Source organism: Nerophis lumbriciformis, linkage group LG16 (genome assembly GCF_033978685.3).
Source record: "Nerophis lumbriciformis linkage group LG16, RoL_Nlum_v2.1, whole genome shotgun sequence".
Classification (NCBI taxonomy): Eukaryota; Metazoa; Chordata; class Actinopteri; order Syngnathiformes; family Syngnathidae; genus Nerophis; species Nerophis lumbriciformis.
Window position 1 is genome coordinate 40978055 of NC_084563.2, and position 21544 is coordinate 40999598.

The window sequence follows — 21544 nt, forward strand, 5'->3', positions numbered from 1 at the left end:
ATGGGTTGAAAAGGATTTGCAAATCATTGTATTCCGTTTATATTTACATCTAACACAATTTCCCAACTCATATGGAAACGGGGTTTGTATTTGAAGTGCGCCTTATAGTCCAAAAAATACAGTACATTTATCATTGTTTTCTTTCCCAATTGTAAAACACGCTAGTCATTGTGGAAGTCGCTTTCTCGCAGTTCCACTGAAGACACGGCACAAGAGCCAAGCGTGCAGAGTCAACAAGGTTTTAATGATAATGTTTTCTTCCAACAACAGATTTCTCTCCCAAAACGTGACTTTTCAGTCATGTCCGTATCCTCTCTCCCCCTCTGCTCCCGGCCGCTTGCTGTTAAAGACAATAGATGATTAGATTAACACGTACCACCTGTGAAATATAATCACCTACCAGCTGTGTCTCGCCGTCAGCACATGCCCCGCCCCTGCCCGATGGTGCTTGTCCTCAGCACCCTGGACAGCGGTGGTGACTTTTGCTCCTACAGGCAGTGCTGACTACACCTCCCCGCACAGTCATGTTAAGTGTCAACATTATCAACACAGAACATTAACAAACAGTCAGTAGAAAGGTTAGGACTAAATAGTCTTGTATATTTACTACTCTCTGGATTTAAACTAAACTATTACAGTTACCATACAAATGATGCCATGACATACATCAAGGGAATATGATTTGAGTTCCTATTAAGCAGCCTTTTAGGCAAACAAGATGTTCTTTATTAAACTCAACCCATTGCCTTGAGTTTTTCCTTGCCCTGATGTGGGATCTGAGCCGAGGATGTCGTTGTGGCTTGTGCAGCCCTTTGAGACACTTGTGATTAAGGGCTTGTGAAGGACTCCTTGCAGGGTGGGTTCTCCTGGGACCGACAGAATCTTAGTGAGCCCGAAGTACAGGGTTAAGCAAGTCTTTATTTTTATGTTTTATTGTTCAGGGCTGTGTCACCAACGGCCTCATTCTCGCTTGTATGGGGTTTGGTCTGCTCTCATCAGCCCCCCCCCCCCCCCCCCTCCTCATGGCCTCGGACGCTGCTGATAAAGGAGACAGGTGATTAGATAACCAGCCCCAGCTGGGCAATCTACTCACCTGCCAGCTGGGCTTCGAAGCGGGGCCATACACACTCTCTTCCGGCAGAACGCACTGACCACGCCCCCCTCCACAGGGCTGTATAAATAAACTTTGATTGATTGATTGATTTATTGGATGATCATGACTTAACATTACAGATATTACATATTTATTTGATGTATATTGGAAGTACGTCCAATACATTGTTCAACACTTTGTAGTTGTAGTTGTGTTATTCTTCTTTCGAAGTAGTTCTCTTTTCTCAGCAATTTCAGCGTTGTTGGAACATTGGAGTCACAGAAACAAAATGATTTTAATTGAAAAGACATCACAGGAAACATTTTCTTCAATTACTATTCTTATCACGTTTGTTTATCGTGTTTTGAGCAGCTGCGCGTCCACGTCTGTTCCAATAGCTTTCTGCCTCACCCGTTACTTATTTTTTAACTTGATTAACACAGCTGTGTTTGGATGTATTCTTGATTGCACAATGATTCCACTGTTACTCTGTCACGATGTTGCATTGAACCTTGTGCCCAACCCACAGTTGAGGAGATATTTGCATCCTTCTCTTCTGTTAGGGATTTGTGACTATCTCCACATATTACAGCCAAACAAATACAATCAAAGCAATGATTTAACTTCACATTTGCTTCTCCGAACTCGCTACCACGCCCAGCTTCTCCAGTCTATAATCACAAATAATACTAGGTTCTCTCAGATCATTTAATCAATTTAGTTTGACTTAAAAGACTTTCTGTCTTAATCTTAGATCAAGACCAATCCTAAAGAAAAGAAAAAACAATCAACAAAATCTTGTCTATCTAGAAAATATACATCACTATCAATCCAAAGCAGGGTTGTCCAAACTTTCGAGGGCATGTAAAGTAACAAAATATATACATTTAAAACAAATCTGTTATTATTAAGTATAGACTTAGACTTAGACAAACTTTATTGATCCACAAGGGAAATTGTTCCACACAGTAGCTCAATAACAATCAATCAATCAACGTTTATTTATATAGCCCTAAATCACAAGTGTCTCAAAAGGCTGCACAAGCCACAACGACATCCTCGGCTCAGATCCCACATCAGGGCAAGGAAAAACTTAACCCAATGGGATGACAATGAGAAACCTTGGAGGGGACCGCAGATGTGGGGACACTGTCATGAAGCAATATGAAGACCATTAACTTGGATAACATGTAATCTACAGCAGTGATTTTCAACCTTTTTTGAGCCAAGGCACATTTTTTAGAAATCATTAAACAACGAAACTCAGTTGACAGTAAAAAGTCGTTGTCGCAATTGTTGGATATGACTTCAAACCATAACCAACTATGCATCAATATAGCTCTTGTCTCAAAGTAGGTGTACTGTCACCACCTGTCACATCACGCCGTGACTTATTTGGAGTTTTTTGCTGTTTTCCTGTGTGTAGTGTTTTAGTTCTTGTCTTGCGCTCCAATTTTGGTGGCTTTTTCTCTTTTGTTGGTATTTTCCTGGAGCAGTTTCAGGTCTTCCTTTGAGCGATATTTCCCGCATCTACTTTGTTTTCATCCTTCTTCGTGGGGACTTTGTCTTTATCCCTCTTCGTGGGGACTTTGTCGATTGTCATATCATGTTCGGATGTTACATTGTGGACGCCATCTTTGCTCCACAGTAAGTCTTTGCTGTCGTCCAGCATTCTGTTTTTGTTTACTTTGTAGCCAGTTCAGTTTTAGTTTCGTTCTGCATAGCCTTCCCTAAGCTTCAATGCCTTTTCTTAGGGGCACTCACCTTTTATTTATTTTTGGTTTAAGCATTAGACACCCTTTTACCTCCATGCTGCCTCCCGCTGTTTCCGAAATCTACAAAGCAATTAGCTACCTGCTGCCACCTACTGATACGAAATAGTATCACACGGTTACTCTGCCGAGCTCTCGACAGCACCGACGCTCAACAACAACACATCATTTACAGACTATAATTACTGGTTTGCAAAAAATATTTTTTACCCCAAATCGGTGAAATTAGATAATCTCCCACGGCACACCAGACTGTATCTCACGACACACTAGTGTGCCGCGGCACAGTGGTTGAAAAACACTGATCTACAGAATATCAGAGGCATTTATTCAGGAATAAATATCACAGATTACAGCTGGGATAGCGCCCCCCCTCCCACCACCCCCTCCCCCATCATTTATTAATGATGAAAATGTATACCTATCTGTGATTAATCGCGGTGTATTTTGAGTTAACTCTGAACAATGAGATTAATCGCAATTAAATTATTTAATCGTTTGACAGCCCTGCTCTAAAGTTACAATTGGTTATCAACAATAATTTTTTACACCCCTAATATATATATATATATATATATATATATATATATATATATATATATATATATATATATATATATATACATACATACAGTCGCAATCAAAAGTTTACAGACACTTGTAAAGAACATAATGTCATGGCTGTCTTAAATTTCCAATAATTTCTACAACTCATATTTTTTTGTGATAGAGTGATTGGAGCACATACTTGTTGGTCACAAAAAAGATTCATGAAGTTTGGTTCTTTTATGGATTTAATATGGGTCTACTGAAAATGTGACCAAATCTGCTGGGTCAAAAGTATACATACAGCAATGTTAATATTTGCTTACATGTCCCTTGACAAGTTTCATTGCAATAAGGCACTTTTGGTAGCCACCCACAAGCTTCTGGCAAGCTTCTGGTTGAATTTTTGACCACTCCTCTTGACAAAATTGGTGCAGTTCAGCTAAATGTGTTGGTTTTCTGACATTGACTTGTTTCTTCAGCATTGTCCTCACATTTAGGTCAGGACTTTAAAAAGGCCATTCTAAAACCTTCATTCTAGCCTCAGCTCCCTCCATCAGTGTGTGAATGTGTGTGTGAATGGGTAAATGTGGAAGTAGTGTCAAAGCGCTTTGAGTACCTTGAAGGTAGAAAAGCGCTATACAAGTACAACCCATTCATCATTTATCATTATTTAGCCATTCCTTTAACACTTATGACGTGTGTTTGGGGTCATTGTCCTGTTGGAACACCCAACTGCGCCCAAGACCCAACCTGATGATTTTAGGTTGTCCTGAAGAATTTGGAGATAATCCTCCTTTTTCATTGTCCCATTTAAAGTACCAGTTCCATTGGCAGCAAAACAGGCCCAGAGCATAATACTACCACCACCATGCTTGACGGTACGGATGGTGTTCCTGGGATTAAAAGCCTCACCTTTTCTCCTCCAAACATTTTGCTGGGTATTGTGGCCAAACAGCTAATTTTTTGTTTCATCTGACATCACATGGACAAAGATAAGACCTTCTGACCAGAGAGGAGTTGTACAGTCTGATGGCGTGTGGGACAAAGGAGTTTTTTAGTCTATTAGCCCTGCACTTGGGATGAAGCAGTCTAGCACTGAACAGGCTCCTCTGGCTACTTATAACGGGATGCAGAGGGTGACTGGCATCATCCAGGATGCTCAGTCATTTTTCCACAGTCCTCTTCTCTGCCACCGTCACCAGTGAGTCCAGTTTTATTCCGATCGTACAGCCGACCCGCCTGATCAGTTTCTCCAGTATGTAGCAGTCCTTACTCAGATGTACTGCCCCCCTAGCACACTAAGATGTAGTACAGAACAGTTGCAACCACAGACTGGTAGTACATCCACAAGAGTTTTTTACAGATGTTGAAGGAGCACAGCCTTCTCAGGAAGTACAGCCTGCTCTGTCCTTTCCTGTACAAGTGGTCCGTGTTAACAGTCCAATCCAGCTTATTGTCCACCCACATCCCGAAGTACTCGAATGAGTCCATGGTCTGTACCTCGACTCCCTCGATCACAATAGGTTGTGACCTTGGACTCGACCTCCCAAAGTCAATGATTAGCTCCTTGGTCTTTGATGGATTGAGCTGCAAGAGGTTCCTCTGGCACCAGACAGCAAAGTCCCTCACCAGGCTCGGAAACTCCTCCTCTCTGCCGTCCCTGCTGCACTCGACGATGGCTGTGTCATCCGTGTACTTCTGGATGTGACACAGCTCTGAGTTGTAGCAGAAGTCAGTGGTGTACATGGTGAAGAGAAGAGGGTCTAGCACTGTTCCCTGGGGTGCTCCGGTGCCGCTGATCAGTGTCAGACGTGATGTCCTTCAGTCTGACGTACTGTGAGATAGTTTGAAATCCAGGCAACCAGGCAGGGGTCCACTCGCATTCTGTCCAGCTTGTCCTGGAGAAGGTGGGCCTGGATAGTATTAAAGGCACTCGAGAAGTCCAGGAACAGGATCCTCACAGTGCCATTTCCCTTATCCAGGTGTGAGTGGGTTCGGTTCAGCAGGTAAAGGATAGCATCCTGCACACCAATGCCTGCCCGGTACGCAAACTGCAGGCTGTCCTGGGCATGTTGCACCTGTGGTCTGAGCAGGCTGAGAAAGAGCCGCTCCATTGTCTTCATTAGATGAGAGGTGAGCACCACTGGTCTGTAGTCGTTCAGCTCATTGGGGCAGTTCTTTTTGGGAACTGGAACGATGCACGACGTCTTCCAGAGGGTGGGCACTCTCCCCAGCTGCAGGCTGAGGTTGTAGATCCGCTGGAGTGGTTCACCCAGTTCTGCAGCACATGTCTTCAGGAGTTGGGGCACACTTTGTCTGGGCCTGCTGCTTTCCTAAGTTGTAACTTCCTCAGTTGAACTCTGACCTGGTCCACAGAGATGACTAATGTCTGCGTAGAAGTGGTGGAGGAGGAGGAGGAGGAGGAGGGGGGTGCTGCCATGGCTGGGGGGGAGGTGTGTTGAGGGGAGAAGAAGAGGGGGTGGCTGCGATAAGGAGTGTGGGGTGGGGAGGACACGGGCTGGTTGAACCGGTTGAAGAAGTTATTCATCTCATTGGCCCTCTCTATTGTCCCCCCAACTGCTCTGGTCTTTGTCTTGTGGCCTGTGATGGTTTTCACACCTTCCCAGACCTCCCACATGTTGTTCTGCTGCAGCTTCTGCTCCAGCTTCTTCCTGTAGCTGTCCTTAGCCTCCCTCACGCGTCGTTTCACCTCCAACTGTGCTGCTCTCATTGCCTCTCTGGCTCCACTCCTGAAGACAGCTTTCTTCTTGTTGAGGACAGCTTTAACCTCTTGCGTTACACAGGGTTTGTTATTAGGGTAGCACCGAACAGTCTTAGCAGGGCAGGTCACGTCTACGCACAAGTTGAGGTAATCCGTGAGACAGTGAGTCAGCCCATTAATGTCCTCACCATGTGGAAGCAGCACGTCCCAGTCTGTGGTGTTGTGGCAGTCCCTGAGGGCATCTTCCATTTCAGGGGACCACCTCCTCACAGTGCAAGTGTTAACAGGCTGTATTTGGACCAAGGGGGTGTATTTTGGCTGCAAATCAGAATCAAAATCAGAATAAGAAGCGTTTTTATTGCCTTTGTTTGAGAACAGGTTCACAAACTTACATAAAACACATATAACACAGAATAGAATAACAATAGCTTTAACTGAGCTATCAGATCGTGTTATTGTTCATGTGTCTGATGGCCGAGGGGAAAAAAACGGTTCAGGTGGCGGGAGGTGTGGGTCTGGATGGACCGTAGTCTCCTGCCTGAGGGGAGAGGGGTGAATAGTTTGTGTCCAGGGTGAGAAGAGTCAGCTGTGATCCGACCCACACGCCTCCTGGTCCTGGAGGGGAACAGGTCCTGGAGGGATGGGAGTGTGCGGCCAATAACTTTCTCATGAGAAGGTTATTGAATGAACAAGATTGTGGTCAGACTTCCCTAATGGGGGGAAGGGTGTGACCTTGTATGCATCCCTGACATTAGCATACAGTAGGTCAATTGTCCTGTTGTTTCTCGTGGGACAATCCACAGCCCGGTAAAAAGCAGCTAACGTTGAGTCCAAAGTAGCATGATTGAAGTCCGTAGAAATTATGAAAAAAGCCCCAGGATGTTTTGTCTGTAGCCTTGTTGTGATGGAATTGATGTAGTAGGTGCTGGCAAAAGGTCTGTGCTTTCTGAATACTATTCTAGTTGTAGTTTAGTCTGGTTCTAGGTTCTTTGACAGAACTTGTAAGTCTGAATACTCGTATCCCAAATCTATCTTCCCCATTGAAATGAATTGAACATCATTTAAACAGCCCTTTTAACAATCTTGAATAAGAAAACAGACTTACTTCCAGATTACAAATATTGTATGAACTGCAAACATCTACATGAGCTGTTTGAAGTAATGGTATAATAATGTACAGCATATGCCATGGTGAATGGAATTCTACAGTACCACCTTCCAGCAGCTTCTCTGTCAAACTCACCATCAGCAGTGTATCCGTTTCATGGATAAATGTATGTTGCCTCAAAATTATTTTGAAGCCCTTAGCTGGCGTTATGGACTCATGCATTAGTATAGGGAAGATTATTGTAGCAGCTCTGTGCTTATACTGCTCCGCCAAGTCGGCTTACACGTACACCTCTGTCATGTTTTTTGACAGAAGCTGGGGAGGCTCCGAATCCGAATTTTTGCTCTCAGCCTATGTCATGTCTGTGTAATCATGTTTTGTTTTAAGTCATGTTTTGTTTAGTTATTGGACTCTTTAGTTTCTGGCTTTTCACTCCCTTGTCTTGTTTCCATGATTACCCATTAGTTTCACCTGTTCCACGTTTGGACTCATTGTGCACTCTTGTTTGTCACCATAGCAACCCATTAGTTTTCACCTGTCACGTCACGCACCTGTTTCACGTTTTGAGTCACGCACCTGTTTTCGTTAATCATGTCTGTAGTATTTAAGTTCATTGTTTTTCAGTTTGTCTTGCTGGTGACATCCCCACATTTATGCTCTGCACATTTCTGACTCTTTTTTCATGTCCATCGTTCACGCTGCTCCTTTTTGTCCATGCCAAGTAAGTTTTGTTTATTATTGCCACAGTTAGTGTTTGTAGTTGTTCATAGTTTTTGCCTTTGTGCAAGTGTTTGGTTTCATAGTTTGTTCTCCGCCATTGCGCGCGCCTTTTGTTTACTTCCTTGTTTTGTCCTTTATTAGTGTAAAAAATAAATTATGTACTCTCATTGCCGTCTCGCCCGAGCCAACTCTCCGTTGCCTTCGAGAAAAACTAAACCTCAGGACCAAGTCATGACAGCCTAAAGCATAATAAGTAGCTGAGAGACAGCTCCAATAGTCTGCTCGTGTTCATATGTGAGTCAAGGCAGGCGGCTGCCTTGACTCACATATGAACTTGAAGTGCCATCCCATTCCTAACTCATAGGGTTCAATATGATGTCGGTCCACCTTTTGCAGCTATTACAGCTTCACCACTTCTGGGAAGGCTGTCCACGAGGTTGCGGGGTGTATTTATAGGAATTTTTGACCATTCTTCCAAAAGTGCATTGGTGAGGTCACACACTGATGTTGGTCGAGAAGGCCTGGCTCTCAGTCTCCGTTCTATTCATCCCAAAGGTGTTCAGGTCAAGACTCTGTGCAGACCAGTCAAGTTCATCCACACCAAACTCTGTCATCCATGTCTTTATGGACCTTGCTTTGTGCACTGGTGCACAGTCATGTTGGGAGACGCTGGAAATCACTGAGCTCCTGAGAGCCGCCCATTCTTTCCCAAATGGTTGCAGAAACAGTCTCCATGCCTAAGTGCTTGATTTTATACACTCGTGGCCTGACCAGGTGATTAGGACACCTGATTCTGATCATTTGGATGGGTGGCCAAATACTTTTGGCAATATATTATTGTACCGTGCTTGTGTATCTGTACTAGTCTGTGAACAAGGAAAGGCTCTAATAAGTAGGTCATCATATTCGTAGTGGTTACACGTGGAAAATAACTAAAACACTAGGTCTCTGTCTTTCACTGTACAGTTTTATTTGTATGCCTCCTGCAGTAACATTCTATTTTTCCCTTTATTTTACCTTTTTATTCCTCTCAACCTTCCATTTCTCCCCTGTGCCATGTGCTTTCTGTCTTGGCTTCCCCTTCTGATCTCCCAGTCTTTTTAATACATATTTAATGCTATAATGATCATACACTATTCCATCTGTGGGCTTCCTTTCAAGGGAAAGGAAATCAATGGCTTATTCCTCACGGTGTCAGCAAACATTTCCTTCCATCTTGTAAAAAGAAGAGCCCTTTTGAAATGCCTGAACATGTATTTTCTACAGTAATTTTTTTATTTTATTTACGTGCCATCTATGATAAAGACAAAGACGTGGAAGTCATCGCTTCAGTAACGTTGTCATTCGGTTACCGCAAGGACAAAGTATTGGTATCGCAATATACCACGTTATTTATTTAAAGGGGAACATTATCACAATTTCAGAAGGATTAAAACCATTAAAAATCAGTTCCCAGTGGCTTATTTTATTTTTCGAAGTTTTTTTAAAAATTTTACCCATCACACAATATCCCTAAAAAAAAGCTTCAAAGTGCCTGATTTTAACCATCATTATATACACCCGTCCATTTTCCTGTGACGTCACCAGTGTTGGGTTGGTTACTGAAAAGCAGTAACTAGTTACAGTTACTAGTTACTTCATTTCAAAAGTAACTCAGTTACTAACTCAGTTACTTACACCAAAAAGTAATGCGTTACTGTGAAAAGTAACTATTTAGTTACTTCTTTTTTCTTTCTTTTTTAAAGCTCCAATTAATGCCCTTTTAGCCTTCATTTCAGTACTGTTATTGCACTGGAGAATAATACAATCTGTTGATCAACTTGACATGCATTTGCATCACTGAACTCTGCTAAGCAATGTGCTCTACATACAACACACAAAGACAAAGATATGTTACAAAGGCCAATTTGTTTCTCACCAGAACAAATTGACAAAACTATTTTAAATAGCTGCAACATAACATACATAAGTAACAAACAGCATAATAACAGCATAGCTGTAAAGCAAGAAAGGCACACACTACATACACAAAGTCTAACCAGGCATTTTCTTCCTCAAGTAATTCTGATACAAAATCATGTCTGAAGCCCAGAACACTCTACACATTTCCCCAGTTTTAGTTTAGAGATAAGGAAAGATTGGCCTGGCCCACTAGGATCCCTCTTTATGTTTGTGAACTTTATAGTCTATACATTTAGAGTGATGTGATAATCAAACACTCTAGAAGTCTAGAATGAAAGAGTATATAAGAGAATTGACAGCAACGTTCCCTCTCAGGAGCGCGCATGTGCAATTGCGCACTGCTCAAGCATCCTCTGCGCACGGCAAATCTATGCCATGCACAAAATCAAATAAAAAAATAAGCGCATAACAATTTTCGACACGACACGGACACGACAGAGAAAACGGTTTTCGTCATCATTGTTCAAATATTGTAATGTCTGTCAAGACGCTTTGAGGACATGAATTCCATCCATCACTTTACTGAGCAAAACTCTTTACTGTCGGCCATAAACACATCACCAAAACATTAGTAAAAAAAATGATATCTAGCAAAACTGGTCATTTTCTGCAGTACAAACCAGACCAAAAGCAACTTTGTTATATCAACAGCAGCCGCTCGCTCTCTCACGTGCGCCAACACTTGCACATATGGCACTTAGCCAGTGATGCGTTTACAGCCACACAAAAAGTCGGACAACTCCAACACCACACATAAAGTGTCATTCCAGGTCGTTACACTATGATTTACCAATCAAATGTGTGCTTATTCTAGTGTCATTTATTAGGAATCTTAATTTATAAATATTAATCAAATAAATACTAATAAAAATATGTTTTTTACAAACAGGAAGTTGCAGGAATGTACACATGATCCCCTGCTTACATCTCATTGTGCAACATGTGAATGTTTTAATGGGAACTAAATGCAATGTCTGAAAGGGGTACAAATTATTTCCAAAGCAGGACCTCCACCCAGACAAACAATACAAGTACACAGTTCATGAAAAACAATATTTTTTGTTATTGTCATTATAAGTGGGCCTAAACACTTATATTAGAAATGGAAATGACTGCTGTCATTTGATTATAATAATAAGAGAATGTTGTCTGTCTATCTGTGTTGGCCCTGTGATGAGATGGGGACTTGTCCAGGGTGTACCCTGCCTTCCGCCCGAATGCAGCTGAGATAGGCTCCAGCGACCCCGAAAGGGACAAGCGGTAGAAAATGGATGGATGGATGGAGATGTAAGTTGTTATTTAGTGAGGTTTGGGACAGGTGTACTGCTGGTGTAGCCACAGTGTGCACGTCTAAAGTTGCTCACATGGACTCCACTCAATGCTCAGGGACTTTTTGCATTTGCTCACACATGAACAATTAGAGGGAACATTGATTGACAGAGTGTGTACCTTCAGCGGTGAATGGTGGTGGTGGTGGTGGAGGTGAAATGGCATCAGAGTCTCTGTCTCTCTTTACTAGCTTCGTCGAAGCATGTTGCTATGTAGCTTGTTTCAGCAGATTTGAATTGCTGTTTTGGGCAGTAGGTCTGACTTCGTAGGATATGTACAGCGAGCAGTGAACATATTGAGCTCAGAAAGCATGAGAACAAGTATATACATTTAAATATTTACATTTGATTAATTACAATCCGGTATTGTAGCCTCCAGAAGAAGTCACACAAAGTAAGACGCTCTTTTTAACTTTTATTGCCAATCTCATGCGAACAGCTGGCCCAAATTCCAACACGTATATCTTCCCGCGTACACATGTCCGTTTCCGTGCAGACACATGCCCATGTACTGCCAATCCGCTTTCACTTCACATAAATCACACACAAACAAAAACATTTAACACCACCACCAGCACACTCTTGGCATTCTCTCGATGAGCTTCAAGCACACCTGTGAAGTGAACACCATTTCAGGTGAGTACCTCATGGGAGAATGCCAAGAGTGTGCGTCAGGTTCAAACACTGATGACATCTATTAAACAAGACAAGAAGCAAGGAATTAAACAGAGACATAATTAAATTTGGCTCAATGAGGAGAAACGGGTACACCTGTACCCTTGAACAGTGTTCCACGCTCTGACGAAAGATTGTACGCCTCCTCTTTTACAAACCCTGTTTCCATATGAGTTGGGAAATTGTGTTAGATGTAAATATAAACGGAATGCAATGATTTGCAAATCCTTTTCAATCCATATTCAATTGAATGCACTACAAAGACAAGATATTTGATGTTCAAACTCATTTTTGCAAATAATAATTAACTTAGAATTTCATGGCTGCAACACGTGCCAAAGTAGTTGGGAAAGGGCATGTTCACCACTGTGTTACATCACCTTTTCTTTTAACAACACTCAATAAACGATTGGGAACTGAGGAAACTAATTGTTGAAGCTTTGAAAGTGAAATTCTTTCCCATTCTTGTTTTATGTAGAGCGTCAGTCGTTAACAGTCCGGGGTCTCCGCTGTCGTATTTTACGCTTCATAATGCGCCACACATTTTGGATGGGAGACAGGTCTGGACTGCAGGCGAGCCAGGAAAGTACCCGCACTCTTTTTTTACAAAGCCACGCTGTTGTAACACGTGCTGAATGTGGGTTGGCATTGTCTTGCTGAAATAAGCAGGGGCGTCCATGAAAAAGACAGCGCTTAGATGGCAGCATATATCGTTCCAAAACCTGTATGTACCTTTCAGCATTAATGGTGCCTTCACAGATGTGTAAGTTACCCATGCCTTGGGCACTAATGCAATTTGATGATATTATGGACCACAGATGTTGAAATCCCTAAATTTCTTGCAATTGCACTTTGAGAAATGTTGTTCTTAAACTGTTTGACTATTTGCTCACGCAGTTGTGGAGAAAGGGGTGTACCTCGCCCCATCCTTTCTTGTGAAAGACTGAGCACTTTTTGGGAAACTGTTTTTATACCCAATCATGGCACCTACCTGTTCCCAATTAGCCTGTACACCTGTGGGATGATCCAAATAAGTGTTTGATGAGCATTCCTCAACTGTATCAGTATTTATTGCCACCTTTCCCAACTTCTTTGTCACATGTTGCTGGCATCAAATTCTAAAGTTAATGATTATTTGCAAAAAGAAAAAATGTTTATCAGTTTGAACATCAAATATGTTGTCTTTGTAGCATATTCAACTGAATATGGGTTGAAAATGATTTGCAAATCATTGTATTCCGTTTATATTTACATCTAACACAATTTCCCAACTCATATGGAAACGGGGTTTGTATTTGGAGTTTCCCTGATTACATGGCAACAGCTGTTTCTAAGGGAGGGGGGTCGTAAACAGCCATCGCCTTTGATCACAAAACAGTTCAAATAAAAGGTCGTAAAACAGTTCAAAGAAAAGGTCGCCTGGAGGGGAGTCTGGTCCTGCTTCCTCTCCGCTTTGTAGTTCTCGGGTTAAGACAAAATATTTATGTGGATTACAATACATCAAAGAAACAGAACACCTTCATGTTGCTTCCCATCCTACACAGTGGAGTTTTACAAGCCTTCTTCTTGGTGGGATCAAAGACAGCTTTTGTCTTCTCGCCGGGAACTCATGGCAACACAAAGTTTTGGGACAACTTAGATACAATTATTCTGACGTTGTGCAATGCAGTAATCAGAGCAAAGGGGTGGCTATTTTGAAGAAACTAGAATATAAAACATGTTTTCAGTTATTTCACCTTTTTTTTGTTAAGTACATAACTCCACATGTGTTCATTCATAGATTTGCTAACTTCAGTGACAATCTACAATGTAAATAGTCATGAAAATAAAGAAAACACATTGAATGAGGAGAAGGTGTCCAAACGTTTGGCCTGTACTGTATATGTATATATATATATATATATATATATCAGTGACGTGCGGTGAGGTTGATGGCTGGTGAGGCACTGACTTCATCACAGTCAGATTTACAAACATATGTACCCTACATAGTATCTTATTCACCATTTGATTGGCAGCAGTTAACAGGTTATGTTTAAAAGCTCATACCAGCATTCTTCCCTGCTTGGTACTCAGCATCAAGGGTTGGAATTGGGGGTTAAATCACCAAAAATGATTCCCGTGCGCGGCGCCGCTGCTGCCCACTGCTCCCCTCACCTCCCAGGGGGTGAACAAGGGGATGGGTCAAATGCAGAGGCACATTTTATTACACCTAGTGTGTGTGTGACAATCATTGGTACTTTAACTTAACTTTAACTTTACACATACAAACTGTAGCACACAAAAAAGCACATGTAATTAAAACAAACGTTATTATGGTCTTACCTTTACTTATAATTGAAGTCCACAACTAAAGCCCTCACTTAAACTTTCCACGTGCAAGATTGAATCTATTTAAAAAAGTGTAACCGAGGGTTTATAAATGTCGCCTATACTGTATGAAACTACAAAATAACAAACACGGAGGGTCCAGTTTACACGAGGACCACTTTATTTACCTTCTTTCAAAAACCTACGCTGCACTCCGTGTCATCACTTCCGCTCTTAGCGCCTTCAAAATAAAAGCTCAAGGCATATACTGTGTAACAGCGCATAACAGGAACTTAACATCACAAAGAGAAAAGCCCATGAAAATAGGTTACAAAAGTTATTTAATAAGAAGCCAAAAAGTGCAAAAACAATAATGTTCGTGTTGGAGGAGTTGTGAATTAGATACACCTGCAGTCTGCAGGTGTACCTAATGTTGTGGCCCTGCAGTCATTCACAACTCCTCCAACACGAACATTATTGTTTTTGCACTTTTTGGCTTCTTATGAAATAACTTTTTTAAATAGATTCAATCTTGCACGTAGAAAGTTTAAGTGTGGGCTTTAGTTGATATAACAATTCTACGGCGGGGGTGCAGGAGGTGGGATTACTGGAGCCTCAGCCAGTGCGTCTTTTGCAGCCGTTTTATGATCGCTCAGCACAAGAAATACATCACACATACAGTTGTTGACAAAATACACTGTACATTATATACCTCAGCTAACTAAACTATGGAAATGTATAATATAGTTCATATAGCAATACGGTCTCACTGCACAGCAGGCCAGCAGTTAGCCGAGTCCGGAATATATGTTGAGGCACTGAGTGACGTGCCTCAACTGGCTGCTGTTCACCGCACCGTCTCTTCTCAGTATTTGAACGGCAAATGTGAAAATTCAGCGATTTTGAATAAAAATAATCTAAAACTGGTGAAGTTAAATGGAAAATAACTTTATAGTATAATCACTGGATACATATAACAATAACATTTTTTTTTTCTTTTTACATTATTTTTTTTCCATGATGGCAGGTGAGGCCTCGCCTCACCTGCCTCTAGTGACTGCACGTCACTGATATATATATATATATATATATATATATATATCATTATATATATATATATATATGCACAGTATGTATATATATATATATATATATATATATATATATATATATATATATACACACAGTATGTATATATATATATATATATATATATATATATATATATATATATATATATATAGGCTTGGCTAGGGCCATAGTGGGGGCGTGGTCATCATGATGTCATCCTATGGTTTGCATAATCTGCTATTATGCACACATTTACTTTAAAAAGGCAAAAAAAAAGTATATACACATTTTAAAAACAAATTTGTGTTATTATTTAATAGGACATATAAATATATATATATATATATATATATATATATATATATATATATATATAACTTCACATTATATATGTTTTATATTTATATATATATATATACATATGTATGTATATATGTATATGTATATATATATATATATATATATATATATATATATATACATATGTATGTATATATGTATATGTATATATATATATATATATATATATATATATATATATATATATATATATATATATATATATATATATATATATATATATATATATATATATACTGTATATATAAGTCCTATTAAATAATAACACAAATTTGTTTTTAAAATGTATGTATACTTTTTTTTTTGCCTTTTTAAAGTAAATGTGTGCATAATAGCAGATTATGCAAACCATAGGATGACATCATGTTGACCACGCCCCCACTACAGCCCTAGCCAAGTCTCCATCGCCACAAGTATCTTGGCAATTTGGGGGAAACCCTGAGTATGTCCACCTCACTGTGACGTCCAGTGTTGGGTTGGTTACTGAAAAACAGTAACTAGTTACAGTTACTAGTTACATTATTTCAAAAGTAACTCAGTTACTAACTCAGTTACTTACATCAAAAAGTAATGCGTTACTGTGAAAAGTAACTATTTAGTTAGTTCTTCTACTTTTTTTTTTTTAAAGCTCCCATTAATGCCCTTTTAGCCTTCATTTCAGTACTGTTATTGCACTGGAGAATAATACAATCTGTTGATCAACTTGACATACATTTGCATCACTGAACTCTGCTAAGCAATGTGGTCTACATACAACACACAAAGACAAAGATATGTTTCAAAGGGCCAATTTATTTCAGGCCAGAACAAATTGACAAAACTATTTTAAATAGCTGCAACATAACATACATAAGTAACAAACAGCATAATAACACTAACACTAACCACGTTAAACCCAGATTCCGAACTAATAAAGGTCTTAACTCATTCTCTTTATATGCCACTTCAATATGGAATGCACTCCCAACAGGTGTAAAAGAAAGGGCATCTCTATCCTCCTTCAAAACCGCACTAAAAGAACACCTCCAGGCAACTACAACCCTAAACTAACACCCTCCCTTCCACATAATACCTCTTCGGATTGTAAATAATCAAATGTAGACATTTTTTCTTATACTTTCTGATCTCTCTCTCTGTGTCCACTACTTGCTGTACATATCCTACCAAGTCAGTCCTACACTGTTTCAATGTCCATTTCTCTGATGATGCAATTGTTGATGACTGAAGTGTTGATACCAACCAAACCTAACCCCCAACCCCCTCCATATCCCACACCCCGGATTGTAAATAATGGAAATAATTCAATGTATGTACCCTGATGATTATCTTGTGTGATGACTGTATTATGATGTTAGTATATATTTGATAGTATATATCTGTATCTGGACCCCGACTTAAACAAGTTAAAAAACTTATTTGGGTGTTACCATTTAGTGGTCAATTGTACGGAATATGTACTGTACTGTGCAATCTACTAATGAAAGTTTCAATCAATCAATCAATCAATCAACAACATAGCTGTAAAGCTGGCTTCACCCAAGGAAGGCACACGTGACATACACAGAGCCTAACCAGGCAGATTTGAATTGTTGTTTTGGGCAGTAGACGGGATCTTTGATCCAAGACACAACTTACATTTAACTAAATTGTGCTCGACAAAAGAAAAGAAGTGAGAATATCTCATACTTGCCAACCCTCCCGAATTTCACTGCCTCTCCCTGGGACAACCATTCTCCAAATTTCTGCCGATTTCCAGCCGGACTTAAGGCACGCCCCCTCCCGGTCTGTGCGGATCTGAGTGGGGACAGCCTGTCGTCACGTCCGCTTGGCCAACCAAAAAGTAACCACAGAACACTATACCGTATAGTCGTATAGTGTTCTGTGGTTACTTTTTTGTTGGCCAACGGTTGTATTGCGCACCCCCCTCCCCTCCCCTTCCCACACTCAGACACACAGTCACACGCACACACAGAGAGCGCAGAGGAAGAATCAGAAGCACGTCTCTGCTTCGCTGGAATAAAACACACTCAGATCCTCAGTTTTTAGCCGATACTACATAAAAAATAACGTAAAATAACGCAGTAACGCATCATGTAGTAATGGTAACTGAGTTACTGACTATAAAAAAATAACGCGTTAGATTACTAGTTACCGCCGAAACTAACGGCGTTACAGTAACGCGTTACTTTGTAACGCGTTAGTCCCAACACTGGTGACGTCACAACATAACCATTCTTTTTAAAAAAAAAGACTGCAAAACCCTGCAGGGACCCCCTTGAAAACAAGTTGCTGCATCTCAAGAGACTATCCTTAAAAAAATGTTTTGGCATTGTATTACACAAGTATCCAATTTTAGAACAATAATCAAGAAAAGATGAATATCATTAGAAGTCAATTTTAAATTCTCTGTGCAATTTTCGCCAAACTAAAAGATGCATGCTGATTGTCTGCTTTTCAGGTCAAAAATGGGTCTGGATAAGGAGCCGGGCTTGATTCACCTGGAAACCACCATCTCTGAAGGACGTAAGTCATTCAATTCTGAATTCAGCACCCAGTTCTATTGTATTGCATTGTGGGCTTTGTGCTGAAGTGGAGAGTGACAGGAATTTGCTTGGTAATTTTATTTTGAAGAATAATGCAGAAGGACAGTAAGAATGGATGAGTGTGGGGTCGCACTATGACAATGGAGTGGGAAAGTAATGCATATATTAGAATGTACTGAAAAGGTTAGGAATCTGCACATTCGGCCCATCTAGTTAAAATGAAATACGACTCGTCATCTTCCTGGCTGATAAACATTGGCATATTGTGTGGGAGAGATGATGTCAGAATCGAATGTTTAGTTTTTTTGACCCCAGGATGTATTCAAAATACTTGTCTCTGTCTGTCTATAATTGGACTCAGGATTGCAATCTGCAACGACCACATATACCCTATTTTCTAGACCATAGGGCACACCGGATTATAAGGTGCACTGCCGATGAATGGTCTATTTTCGATCGGTTTTCATATATAAGGCGCACCAGATTATAGGGCGCATTAAAGGAGTCATATTATTATTATTTTTTTTGTAAATTGTAAACACTTCCTTGTGGTCTACATAACATGTAATGGTGGTTTTTTAGTCAAAATGTTGCATAGATTATGTTTTACAGATCATCTTCAAGCCGCTTTCTAACAGTCGCTTCCGGATGCGCCGTTTTGTTTCACCTTCGGCAGTGTCTTCTCCTCGTCATCTTTGTATAGCGGTGTAGCGTGCAAGGACGGGAGTGGAAGAAGTGTCAAAAGATGGAGCTAACTGTTTTAATGGCATTCAGACTTGAGCAGCATCTCCTCATCCGGAAACAACAACAAGTGTCCCGGAAATGTGTCCGACCGGAACTTTAATAACTAAAGTTCCTTGGGTGAATAATGTAAACTCACTACACCGGTATGTTTTAGCACTTTAATGGCGAGTTTACTGACAGATTAAAGTAAGAACTTTACACTACTTTATTTTAGAAATGACAACAGCTGAGGATGCATGTCCCATAACAAGAAGATAGAGAAAAAGAAAAAGTTTATCGACTAAGAAGGCGGAAGCGCACACATTTTCAGGATTCATGCAGATTCCAAATACAGATCAGCAGGTACCAGAAGGTAAGAAAAGTTGCTTCTGCATAATATTGCGAAACAAAACGCCAGATAATGTCTTACCTTATACACACACCATAATAATACTCGTATGTTTAATGCGCCGACAATCCATCAAGTGGTGCGTCTTCATAGCTTACCAAAGTCGTACTAAAACATGTCGATAGATTTTTTAGCGCCGTGTGTAATGTTCTATATTTTCAATGGAACATATAAAATGTTGGTGTTGTTTACTTGAGTCATATTGTCATCGTTTTGCAGTCTACACATATTTCTTATGTTTGACTGCCATCTACTGCTCACACTTATCACTACACCACGTACCAAATAAAATTGCTTCAAGGTCGGTAAGCAAAACCAGAATTATTCCCTACACTAGGCTCACAGGGTTATAAGGCGCGCTGTCGAGTTTTGAGAAAAAAGTAAAAATAAATGTGCCTTATAGTTGTCATGTCTTTGTGATCATGTTTTGTTTAGTTATGTCCTGTTTGGTTTTTGGACTCTTTTTAGTTCCTGTTTGTGCACTCTTGTTGGTTTTGTTACCATGTCAACCCATTAGTTGCACCTGTTTTCTTGTTCGGACTCACGCACCTGTCATCAATCATGTCACTGTTATTTAAGCCGATAGTTGCCAGGAATTCAGCCTGGCGACATTACCTCTGCTCACTTCATGCCATGATTACCTCTGATTCCCATGCCACCTTCATTACTCATGCTTTCATTCCAAGCCATTGTTCCATGCGCATTTTTTTCATGTCACAGTAAGTGTTTTCTTAGTTTTATGTCCATAGTTCTGCCTTTGTGCTAGTTTATGTTTATTCCCTAAGTTTGTACCTCCGCCTTGTGTGCGTTTTTTTGTTTGTTCCTTTTTTATAGTAAAATTAAAGATGTATTTACCTTCAAGCCATGTCCAGTCAAGTTGTCTTGCATCTCGGGAAAGCAATCCGCGCAGTAATTTGCGCCGCCAAAGTCCACGGCGTGACAATAGTCTGGAAAATACGGTGATCAACATAACATTTTGATAAATATATGTACATCATGTAGCCTACATTTCCAAATGAATAGTGATCACGGCAGTATCGCATCAAGATGTTATATCGGGGACTACAAAAGACCTTGAAAGGGAACATGATCTCGCAATCCATTGGGGTCGCAGTCCCCATTTGCCGGCCAAAGGTCTATGATTACATTGTTGAGCAGGACAAGTTGCTGCAAGAGAGCGAGCAAAAAAACGATAAAAAATGGACCATACAAAAGAAAAATGCATTTGGGACTAAGTCTGTAGCTACTGATTAATTTTGGTCATCAAATTATCTATCGATTATTTTTTTTCCGAATAAGCGCGTAAACTGATAAAGGACACTGTGGAGGGGGGCGTGGCCTGCGGGCCTGCAGCGAGGCGGGGTGTGCCCACTGGAAGGCAAATTGTGGAAGCTGCCTTCTAGTGGGTGCTCCTGACCACCAAACATCTCCAGGCGAGCCCGTTTCATGGTTTAAAATACAGTTTTATTTTGCGTATCGAGTCTCTGAGTTGCTTTTCAGCAGTTGTCTTCTTCCGCTCTCGCTCTGGCTCGTGCTCTCACTCCGGCTCCAACCACGTCTCTCCTCCTGGCTGCTGCTTATACAGAGCGACAGGTGATTAGATAACAAGGCCTAGGTGGGCCATCTATGCACCTGTCGCTGATTTCGAGGCCGATTCTGGCACACCCCGCCTCGCTTCAGGCCCCCCTCCACAGACACTTTATAGCCTCAATGCCTATTTTCGTGTATATAATTTAGAGATGTCCGATAATATGCCGATAAATGCGTTAAAATGTAATATCGGAAATTATCGGTATCGTTTTTTTTATTATCAGAATCGTTTTTTGTTGTTGTTTTTTTTGTTTTTTTATTAAATCAACATAAAAAACACAAGATACACTTACAATTAGTGCACCAACCCAAAAAACCTACCTCCCCCATTTACACTCATTCACACTCATTCACACGAAAGGGTTGTTTCTTTCTGTTATTAATATTCTGGTTATCGGTATCGTTTTTTTTATTATCGGTATCGTTGTTTTTATTTTTTTATTTTTATTTTTTAATATTAAAACAACATAAAAAACACAATTAGTGCACCAACCCAAAAAACCTTCCTCCCCAATTCACACTCATTCACACGAAAGGGTTGTTTCTTTCTGTTATTAATATTCTGGTTATCGGTATCGTTTTTTTTATTATCGGTATCGTTGTTTTTAT

At 40.4% G+C, this 21544-nt stretch overlaps 1 protein-coding gene across 6 annotated transcripts in view; it reads left to right on the top strand.

The window, feature by feature from the left end:
- sorcs1 (sortilin-related VPS10 domain containing receptor 1) overlaps positions 1–21544 on the top strand; it is a 664251-nt gene that overhangs the window by 391085 nt on the left and 251622 nt on the right. For all 6 annotated transcript variants that reach the window (XR_009816964.2, XR_009816965.2, XM_061977167.2 and 3 more), the window contains exon 6: positions 18129–18193. Coding sequence is in view for 4 of the 6 variants with exons in the window: in XM_061977167.2 (XP_061833151.2) it covers positions 18129–18193 (65 nt within the window). In the remaining 2 variants the exon portion in view is untranslated. The remainder of the gene's footprint in view (positions 1–18128; positions 18194–21544) is intronic.